The sequence below is a fragment of the Belonocnema kinseyi genome, chromosome 3 (genome assembly GCF_010883055.1).
Source record: "Belonocnema kinseyi isolate 2016_QV_RU_SX_M_011 chromosome 3, B_treatae_v1, whole genome shotgun sequence".
Classification (NCBI taxonomy): domain Eukaryota; kingdom Metazoa; phylum Arthropoda; class Insecta; order Hymenoptera; family Cynipidae; genus Belonocnema; species Belonocnema kinseyi.
Window position 1 is genome coordinate 46,277,547 of NC_046659.1, and position 11,853 is coordinate 46,289,399.

The following is an 11,853-nucleotide window of genomic DNA, read 5'->3' on the forward strand; positions in this document are numbered from 1 at the left end:
AAAAAAGTCAACTAAGCAGATTCGGCACCCGACCTTTCTGACATCTTGGATCGAGTGCAGGCAGTTGGCTTCCCCTTCCATTCGCGCCAATGCAGTGAGTATTGTGGGGGGGAGCCGGTTCACTCCAAGTCGAACGTATTTGAGCATCGAATTGGCGGGACCATGGTTTGTTGGATCATGTATTTGACGTATACATAATTTAGCGATCCTTCCCGGCGCAGGCGCAATGCTGAGAACGTTCTCTGCTCTCTGTGAGACAGAAATATATGTATGCACTCTGTTTTTTTGCCACGCGCCACTTATTGCGCAGTATAAGCACTGGTAATATAGGAGGTTTATTTACACGCCTGTTGTATGCAAACGGAAAATGTATCTTCTTCTCATTCTACCATGTGACGAAACCACATATTTATTGCACTCTAACATTTTGCGTCTGTGTAAGACAGGCGTGTAAATAGACCATCACATATATGGTAAAGTCTCGAAAATAAAATCGATTGACAACTTACCGGTAAGCTCTTGGCATGCCTGACGTAAGTTACGTTCATCTGTGTTTTCGCGCACGCATGTGTGTATATTATTCGAATTCGTTGCGTGAATTTAAATAAGAGAAAATAAACGAATTAATTCAAAATTATACAAATTTAAAACGAAAAATGTATAGATACTGATTCCTGTATCATTTTTCGGCATAAATGTGTACAATTCTGCATTAATTCTCTAATAAATAAAAAATACTTCACACATAAAATGTACCTTTTATACGACATTTTATTTATTCGTATTAAAATAGGCAAGTAAAATCAGTAACATCCTGGAACAGCATCAAAATTTCTATTTACTTTAACTTTGTTTATTTTGCAATTTACTGATTTCACCTAATACGACGAGACACAAATTTTTAAAACTATGCAAAACTTGACGTTTGTTGACGAAAACATAACCTCGACAAACATTAGAATAACTACGCTAATATATTTTAAGAAAATATTACCCCCACTTCTGCCTCTACAGTAGAGCCATCTAACAGGAGGTCGATAACTACAAAAGTATATGCGATCACACGCGCCCATGGGAGTCGACCCAGCCTGATTGCCGGCAAGGAGGTCGTAGATGAATGAAAAGGCCATTAGTTGTTTGTGTTTGTCCCATTATGTTCGTCAGAAGTGTCGGTTTTCTTTCTCTCTATAACCGGAAGATATCAACATTTTAGAAAATTGTTATTCTATCAGTGCAAAATGCAAAAATTGTTAGCTTGAAAAAAGAGCTCGTCTGCTTACTGTATCACGTGACCTTTGGAATTGCCATGCGACTTTCATCAAACATGGCTACCGGTAAAGGACTTGCGGCAATTTTTACTTCGAAAAATGTGACTTTAGCGGGGTTTACTAAGTCGAACAATTTACAAAGTGGCATTTTACAACGTTGTAATGCCTGTCAAAGATACTTAGCTACTGTGGCTTTGGGTATCGACGTCTGGAGTCGGCAAAAAGTCGAAAAATGTAACGTATTTCTCATCGTATCAATGCATGAACTAAGTGGATTACATCATTGCTTATATATGATTTTAATCAACCTTTGTTTTCAGGCTTTAAATACATGTTTTATAGGCTTTTAAATTTATTTTGGGCTGTTTATGACATAAATATATAACTAATAGTGCATGTCACTTTGACGTTGAAGTGCTTGTGACATTTATAAAATTGTACATACATAACCTGTAACCACGTTCTTGGAATGGGAGAAATGGTATATTTATGAAAATTATACTATAGTCTTGAAGTCCAGAAAATTCTGTTAAAGAGCCCCGGGCTCTAGTTTTGTTCTGTCTTCAGGTCGGATGAATGTCAGATTGCCATTCTTTTCCATCTTTTTTTTTATGAATTCAAATCATTGGTTATTGGCGAATACACACTTAAGTCTATTGTTATGTTTGGATCTCAAAACGTCTTTTTACATTTTTTCAACGATTTATATTTGTTAAACGTTGTTTTGACATTTTTTATTAAAAAGGGCTCTAAACATCTTTTTATAAATTTTGAAAAAATCTATTAAATTGGCCTTTGGTACACTTATTGAGTGTCCTCAACTAAAGCTCAAGTTGTTAGCCAGCCATTTTGGATAAAAATTCAAATTGTGGGCACATTTTGAACATTTTTGAGGGCATTTTTTTCAAAATTCAAAAATTATCTGTACGTTTATTCATAGTATTCAAAAGGTCAAGCAATTTATCCTAATGACTTTTTTCATTAAATCAAAAATTACCAGAGTTATAGCATTTACAAAATTCCAAAAAACACGAAAATTAACATTTTATGCCAAATAACGCAAGCTATGAAAAAATCTCAAGAAAAGAAAAATGTTGCTTTTCGAATGCCCTACAATATTATCATAACAATTTTTCTAATTTGTTGAAAAATAAAAAATTCAAATTTTGACAGCATACAAAAAAGATCTACAAATTTGTTATTAACCACTTTTTGATAGGAAGCATAGTTTTTGATATTTTTTTACTATTAAAACCAAAAACAGAACTATAAAAAAGTTTTTCATGACAAATAAATCATTTTTACATACTCATCAGAGAAGGTATTAGATTTGTGTCAAAGTTGACCCCCACCCCTCCAGTTTTTGTCAAACGTCCACGCTTTGAGACCCCTTGAATCCGAAAAATAGGTTTTTACGAATGTGTCTGCCGGTATGTCTGTATGCTTGTCTGTCTGTGAGCACGATAACTTTTGAAAAAATCATTCTATCAGATTGGCCTCTGGTACACTCTTTCAGTGTCCTAAACTGAAGGTCAAGTTGGCTAGCCAGTTATTTTGGATATAATATTCTAAAAGTGAGCACATTTTGAATATTTTTGAGACCACTTATTTCAAAATTCAAAAATTTTCTGTACGTATGTTTATAGTATTCACAAATTTGAACAATTTATTCGAAAAACTTTTTTTATAAAACCATAAATTACCAGAGATAAAGTATTTACAAAATTAAAAAAAAAACACGAAAATGAAACTTTTAAGCCAAATAACGGACGATATGAAAAAAGGCAAGAGAAGAAAAAGTTTGATTTCTAATTGCCCTACAAGATTATTATAACAACTTTTTGAATTTTCTTGAAAAACCAAACATTCAAATGTTGAAAGCTTACAAAATAATAGAAAATCCAAAAATTATATTTTTTCATACAACAATTTCACAGAATTTCAAAGATTCTCAAATATATAATTGCACTTTTAAAAAAATATATACATATTACATACATAATTTAGAAGTTAAAAAACGGGTAGGCTGCTCAGTAAATCGTATGTGTAAAGTTGAAATCATAAAAAAATATTAGAAATGAGCAATCAATGCGTATTCGACGTCGTGGTCGAAGGGAAATAAGAATTTCGAAAAAGAACCGAAAAGGTCCGCGCGAAGGGATGGAACCCGGAAATCTCGTGGATCGTACCCGAAAGGAAAAAACGCTAAGAGCTCGCTCGAAAGTTACCACCGTAAAGTAGTTGCTCCCTAAACGAGGTCGTTCGGTCGACAGCGCAGTGACTGTTAACCGCCGATCCTCGGCCAAACAGAAGAGTGATAAAAGAAATCCGCAATCGCGCCACGTAAACAATTTTTTAAAGTATGTGTTGATTTTAAAAATTTACTATCAAATTTGAGTAAGTCTGCAAAATTTTAAAGGCATTTTTTATTTTGCAGAAAAAAAAATTAGGAAAAATTAGAATAATTCTTGAAGATTAGAAGATTAGATGGTCTCACAAGATTAGAAAAAAACGAATCATTTTCCTAATATTCCTGTGTAAATTTTTTATGATTTTTTAAAAATGTGCTTTAAGAGAAAATTAGAAAAGGGTTTTTTACAAATCAAAGGATTACATTCAAATCGAAGTTTAAACCTAAATTTTGTTAGAAATTTAGATTTTGAATGATTTCAAAACTAAACTTTAGAAGCTTTAAAGTAATTCCGAAAGATTTCAAGGATTTTCTGGGAAAAATTTAGAAGATTAGAAGGAAATGTTTTTACATCTTAAATTAAGGAACATAATTCTTATTACGCCTTCTTATGCAATTTTATTACAAATTTTTTAAATTATCTGTTGGTTTAAAAATCTACTTTCAAATTTGAATAAGTTTAAGAGATATTCAGAAATTTTGAAAGGATTAACAAATAATAAAAACAGTTAGATTATAGAATAGCTGGTACCATCCTGTATTTCATGAAAAAATTTTTTTTCCCAAAATAAAAGTATTGGAACATGAAATTGAATTAAATTTGAAGATATTTGTTAGCAGAAAGCATTAAAATTATTGTTAATTGCATTATAATAACGTGTCAAATATGGGTCTACCAAAAATTTGAATTTCTCATATTAAACTTACCATTCAAGTGTTTTTAGACATTCTTCCTGGGAAAAAGAGTATATACACGAAAAATTTTAATCTTTTTAAATAAAACGGAAAATATTTTGTGAATTATTTTCATCAGGAAACCAATTATAAAAATTTCATTTATAATTTTTTAAAAGTTGGAAAAGGGGTCTAGTAGATGCTTTAGAATTTGAAACGACCCTTTCTTTTACAACTTTAGCAACTTCTTTTTTTTTGTAAGTAAAATGGCTTATATGAACAAAACAAACAGCAAAATACGTCAAGATATGTAAATAAAAGTTCAAATTACACTTATTTATAACTTTTTACCTTGTCGGGAATTGTAAAAGGAGTAAATTAAATACGGCAAATTCAAATTTTTGGTCGACCCATATTTGCCACGTTATAATAATGCAATTAACAATAATTTTAATGCTTTCACAAAAGGTTTCACGAAAATGAAAAAAATTATTTTAGTTTCCTATAAATAATTACAACCATTTTTTATTTAGAAAAATTAGGTTTAGGAGATTATTTGAAAGCATTTCAAAACATTGCAAAAGACGTCAAAAATTGTCAAAGAATCTGAATAATTTTTAAGGCAAATTTTTTTTATTTTGCAAAATTAAAAAAAAATCAGGAAAAATTGAAACAGTTTTTTAAGATTAGAAGGCCGGATAAAATTAGAAAACGAGAATTATTTTTCTAATTATCGCGTGAAAATTTTAAATGATTTTTTGTTTTGAAAAATGTACTTTAACAGAAAATTTGACAAGATTTTTAAACACATCAAATGATTTCCTAAAATTTTAAAAAAGAGTGTAGCAGGTTTTAAACTCAACATTTTTTAATAAGATAACATTAAAAAAAATTGTAATGTAAATAATAGAACAAATTCAAGAAATATTAAGTAAAATTGACAAGATTCAACAAGAATTAAAACTTTAGAAGAGTTTTAGAAACGTAGGATAAACTTATTTAAAAAATTGTAAATCCTAAAATTTCTTGTAGAAGAATAAAAAAAATACGGTTGGAAAATGTGTACAATTATCAGTGTTTAAGATTAAACTTTGAATGACTTTTTAAAAATTACTTTTAGCACATTTTTTCTCAAGCCGAATGCCCGCTTTAATTCACAAGAGTTTCAATTATTTCCAATCAGAATATGTAATGACACAAATTTTGAAAATTCAAAAAAGTTGATTTGGAATAAGTTGAATTCGATTTTTAAAAAATTTATTTTAATTACATATACCATAAAATTTGTTAAATTATTTCCAACAATTTGGAAACATTAAAAATTGTAGTATTTTAATACACTTAACATTTCAGATTTTTATATTAAATTTTGATAAGATATAATAGTACAAAAAACTTATCATTTGATAAAAATGTGCTGAAAATTTTGCTTTGAAGGTGGTGTCGAAAGGAATTTTATAAAAAATGTGTGGGATTTAACAGACAACTGCATGAATTTCTGCCCTTTCTTATTTTTTTAATGTATTTTAATCTGCTTTATGCTTCGGACAAATCTGTACAACCGTTTGTTAAAATTTTTTAAGTTTTTTGTATAAGTTGAAAAGCGATTCTTAATAGTATTTTACTAACTAATTGAGATATTTTTATAATTTCATTTCTGAAATCTAAACGCTCAGTATCATATTAAAATAAAACTAAGGAATATTTATAAAGTGTTCTTATTTTTCATTCAAAAAATTAATGTATACACATTACAGTTTTTATATGAAATTTTACGACAGTTTTTTTGTACCATGTTTGACTCTAGGGCAGAATCAAGGAAAAATATTCTAAAAGTATGTTTTTTAGTTATAAGATACTATACAAATTCTTATTTCTAGAATTGTTTTGTCCTTCTGAAACCATGAGATATTTCATCATAAAATAAATTGTTGTTAAATTTATTTTACAATTATTTATAATTACAATTATTTTGCAATTAACATAAAATTGTAAAAGCTACATATTCTAATATTAAGATAAGTATTTTAAGACATTAAAGGTTTTGTAAAGTTTTCAAATATTAAGAAAGCAAATGAGGCCAAGTTAATAACTTGTTGGCTTTTTCGCTTAAAACCTCCACCCTAAAATAGCATGAAAAGAGATGTGTCAAAAAAGAATCTATAGGATTGTAAAGATTTTTATTTTATTAGATTTTACAAAATATTAGGAAAAGTTCGAGTCTTCTTAAAAGACATTTAGAACATTTAGAAGTTCGGAAGAAACCAAGAAATATTTAAGAAAATTTCCGAAAAATTTTGCAAGTTTATATTTTACAAGACAGGCTAAAATTCTCTTAAAATTTTGAAAAATTATTCAAGATGTAAAAAATTGACTTATAATCTTCTAAATTGTCCCCAGGAATTTTAAGAAAAAGAGTTTTTATGTTCTTGATATCTTTCGGAATTTGTTTAAAGCTTCTAAAGTTTACGTTTGAAATCATTAAAAATCTAAGTTTCTAACAGGATTTAAGTTTAAATTTCGATTTGAATCTCTTCGATTCTTCTTAATATTTCTTGCATTTGCTCCATTTTTATTTATTTATTATAATATTAACAAATTGAAACAAGTTGCTTCAAAATCTTCTACAGTCTTCTTTTAAATTTTAGGAAATCCCTTCATATGTTTAAAAACCAGTTTAAATTTTTTCTTTAAGCACATTTTTTAAATAAAAAATCATTAAAATTTTTCAAACGAATATTAGAAAAATAATTCTTTTTTCTTATCTTGTCACATCATTCAATCTTCTAGTTTTGAAAAACTATTTCGATTTTTCCTAATTTTTTTTTACTGCAAAATAAAAAAAAATGTATTTAAAATATTTCAGATTCATTCAGAATTTTTTAAATCTTCTGTAATGTTTTGAAATATTTTTAAATTAATTTTTCGGAATAAAAAATTATTTTAATTATTTCTAGGAACTTAAAAGATTTTTTTTTTCATTTTCGTGAAACCTTACGAAATTCTTAACAAATTTTTAAAAGTTTTAATTATTGTTTAACACTACACTCTTTCACACCCCTTTAAAAAATTTTACAAAATAATAAAAAAATGTTGTGTTCTTTTTCGAATTTTGTTTTTGAAAACGCAACTTTTTCATTTCTGGTTAAATACTTCTTTTTTATTTTTAATATTCATTTTTAAAGTTCAAAATTTAATGATTTTGTTAAAAAAAATTTTTAATTGTTTTTTTCAGTAAAAATTTATCCTTTTTTCATTAAAAATTATTCTTCTTGTTTGAAAATTGATTTGCTGGTTGATAATTTAACTCTTCTGTTGAAAATTCGACTTTTTTTTATTGGAAAAAACGTTTTCTTATACTGAAAATTTAACTGTATAATTTTTGGTCAATGTATTTTTTTCGAAATTAAACTGTTTTGCGGAAAAAATTTGGGTTCTAAATTTATTTTTAAACTGATAATGTAACCGTTTTTCGTTCAAAATTGATCTATTTTGTTGAAAATTATAATTTTTTTAAAATTGATTAACAAATTTTTGAATTTTTGTTTTCGTTAATAAATTATTGGATTAAAAATTTAATTATTTGTTTGAAAATTCATTTTTCTGCTTGGAAATTTAAATATTTTGTTGAAATTCTGATTTTTTGGGGTTAATAATTATTTTTCAACCAAAAATGTAACTATTCAATTTTTCATGGAAATATGATCTTTTTAGTTGAAAATTCAACTATATGGTTGGAAATTCATATATTTCGTTGCAATTTCGTCTTTTTTTAGAAGAATATTATTCTTTTTGTACATAGATTCATTTCTTTGATTGAAAATTTGTTTATTTTGTTTTAGATTCGATTGCTTTTTTATTAAAAATTAATTTTTTTAAATGAAAATTTACCTGGTCCATTTTTGGTTAAAAATTAATCGTTTTTACTTTAAAATTAATTTCTTTCGTTGAAAATTTAATTTTTCATCAGAAAATTTATCTAGTACATTTTCGTCTGAATACTTATTGTGTCAGTTTAAAATTCGTTTCTATAGATAAAAATTGAACAATTTTGTTGCCATTTTTTTTCTTGAAAAATTATCTTTTTAATTATAAATTTATCTTCTAACTTCTTTCGTGTAAAATTATTCTTCTTCTTTGAAAATTCATTTGTTTTAGTTAAAAATTCAGTTATTTATTTGCAAATTAGCATTTTTGGTGGGTTAAAAACTATTTTTTTCAACTGTAAACTTACGTATAAACTAAAATGTTCAATTAAAAAATGTATTTTTTTAAAGTCATTTTTTAGGTTAAAATTTTAACGATTTCGTCAAAAATTCGTTTTTTATTTGTTAAAAATTAATAGTCGACTGAAAATATGAACCAAACATGGAGGACTAAATTTGCAACATTTTCGACCCAGAAATCTAGCCTCCTATATCTATTTACATAAATTAAATTATATCTTCCTCTTCGCAAGAAGTCTAATGGTTCTAATGTAGCTCGGGATTTCAAAACAGGAATAAATTTGAGGAGCCGCTATATCGTCATTCGTGCAGTCGGGAGAGCTCGGATTCCGGCTCGTGCATTTTCGGTTTTTACACGAGGCTGTTTTTCGCAGCATTTAACAGAGCCGATTCACCGACACGCTACAGTTGCACGTGTTTCTCCCAGATGGGAGAATGGTGGAGGCCGAAAAATCCCAAGTTCTGGAGACACTGCATGCTACCGATCTTTCGTAGCTCTTTAAAACGCCGAGAAAACCTGCGCGCATTCCCACTGGAATACGGCGAGAATTTGCTGCCTCCGGTTCGTGAGAATTCTGTCACCTAAGACGGTTGAAGCTTACGCAGCAATCGAATGGCAGTTATAAGCCTGAGATCGCAACCCTCCAATTTCCGAGAACAAGTCGGTCGGCTTATTCTCGAAAAACGGAAAGCTGGAATTCCAAACCACGCTTAAGGATTAAAACTGTAGCCGTAAAAATGTGAACGATATCAACATTTATGGGAATGATAAAAAGTTTCAGGGATAAACTCGAGTGCGAAGCACGAGATACGGGATGAGAATGTGTTTGTTAAGGCCGAAGGAGCTTTAACAAAAGAGAATTCACAATTGCCAAATTACTGTTGGCGATGCTTTCACGGTTAGTTGTAAAAAGTCGATGCACAAAAATCGAGCGCATAGTGCGAGGTCAATACATTATCGAGCGCGAGAACCAACAGTCGCGCGCCCTAGGCGCGTTCAAACTTGCGAGCCGCGCGCGTAGCGCGCTATGAGAATATGCCCGCTAAAGTTTGAAACAATTTTAATAGAAATTAATTATTTTCATGTTGTCTACTGTACATATCGTTTGCAAAGCATATATAAAGTTTATAAAAAATAAAGCTAGGTATATTAACTTTATGTCGATCAGGCTTCGAAATATACTACTTTTTTGTACATGAGACTATTTAAATATCATTACCGTTGCGTTAATCAATTTGTTGAATATTGAGCTCAGGCAAATTTTGCCATATTTAAAATTTCTAGTCCGGCAAATTTTCGTTTTAATAAGAAACTTTCTGTTCAAAAGTTTACTCCCGAGTTGAAGTATTTCTAAATTGAGGCCAAAACAGTATGATTAAAAAATATCCACTTCCGAGAAAGGGAATGTGGAAGTTTACAATCTCAAAATGATAAGAACCTAATATTGGAATAGGATTGTTACGATAAAATTGTTAACTTATTAAAATTGTTAATTGATAAGATTGGTCCGAATTGCGATAAAAAGCTCAATTTTCAGTTGACACAAAGAATAAAATCTTGCTCCCGATATATGGGTTGCTAAATTGGAAGAAAATAAAGTTGATCAGAAAAAGTTAACTAATTCTGAATAAATCGTTCAAGAATTTGGAAGTACAAAATTGCATGGTTTTTGAAAATCGTCTTTAGATAGCGACTGAAGATCTATTTTTTAATTTTTTATGTAATAAAAACGTACTCCTGAGTTATTATGAGACGCAGTAAAAATAATAAAGTTTTCAGCCAAAAAATTATTCTGTTTCGGCAAAATAAAGATTTAGTGTGACTATATCGCACTGTGGCATGAAATAACGTTTCTGATTGTAAGCCAAAAAATTAGGTGTAAAACCTTTCAAAAGTGGATTTTTGTAGAAAATGAAGATTACAAATTTTAGGTTGAAATTTCCAGGGTGGCCACATGTCAGGGGAATTTTGATGTAGCTGTCAGGGAAAATAGAAATTGATGTTTTTTATAATATTTTGGAAGCAATTCCTAATACCACTATGAATATTTTTTCAATATACATTCTTTAAAAATAAAATTCGATTCTTAGTTTTTATTTGCAGTTATTTATTTATTAAAAGTTTGGATACATGTTTACCAACAGTTTTTTTTCTCTATTAGTTTTCGAGAAAACAGGGCGGCGCTAGCTTGCCATAAACTCAGCGGCGCCCTCTACAAAAATAATTAAATTAAAATAATAAAGAAGTCAGATTTTTCTATTTTTTCTTCCTTTACAATATGCTATGAATCGCTTTTGTAAAATCAATCCTTATTTAAAAGAAGTACCCCCTTTAATGAAAAAAAGTATTTAAAAAATGACTAGGCTAGATTTTTTTGCTATTATTTTGATTTCAAATATGATATGAAACACTTTTGTCAAATCAACCACCCGTGCTGCAAAAACGTATTTAAAAAAAGGAAACTAGATGGAAAACACTTTTAAGATATTAACATGGTATTCTTAAAGCATAACTAAGGAGTAAAATTATTCTTCACCCCTAATCGTTACAAAAACAACCCCCATATTTATATCTGAATCCAAACCTGCAGACTGATGCCAAAAATTGTATACATTAAATTTTGGGATTTTTGTGCTTTTAATTTTTATGCTCTTTCTTTATTTTCCAATGTCATATCAATCGCTTTTGTAAAATTATTCCTTATATAAAAAAGCGACACCTGTAATAAAAACGCGTATTGAAAAAAGTCGATATCTACATAGATAGAACTTACTGCTTAAATAATTACATGATACTTTTAAGCATAATTATTTCTCATACAAATTATTTTCTAGTCTATGTGTGTATATTCAAAAAATATAATTTACCTTTTTCGATGCATCTTTTAATGTTTTCAAACAATTTGCAGCACAGCAATTATTAACGAGAAAAATCCATTTTTATATAAAGAACAATATAAATTTTCAGAACGTATGAAAAATGTTTGAGAGACTTTTTTCTAAAATAAATTTTTCAAATAGTTAATAAAACTATTTTTAAAGATAAGTTAAAATTATTTTAAAACCCTAAAAGTTACTCGTGTTACTAGGGATGCTGGGAAGCTACATGTATATTGTCAAATACATTTTGGCTTTTATCTGTGTAATAACCTGTGAGAACCATTTGCCCAAATCTCTCTCTGTCTCTCCCCCCTCACGTGTTCCCCTCTCCCTCCCCCTCTCTCTTTTATTTTCCTCCGAAATACCCATTCCTCCGAAACAGATTCATAAGCGT

At 28.8% G+C, this 11,853-nt stretch overlaps 1 protein-coding gene across 2 annotated transcripts in view; it reads left to right on the plus strand.

Moving 5' to 3' along the window:
- Positions 1 to 1,059: 1,059 nt before the first annotated feature.
- Positions 1,060 to 11,853, plus strand: part of LOC117169060 (protein tumorous imaginal discs, mitochondrial-like) — a 121,073-nt gene continuing 110,279 nt past the window's right edge. For both annotated transcript variants that reach the window (XM_033355162.1, XM_033355163.1), the window contains exon 1: positions 1,060 to 1,502. In XM_033355162.1, coding sequence (XP_033211053.1) covers positions 1,307 to 1,502 — 196 coding nt within the window. In that variant the 5' untranslated portion in view covers positions 1,060 to 1,306. The remainder of the gene's footprint in view (positions 1,503 to 11,853) is intronic.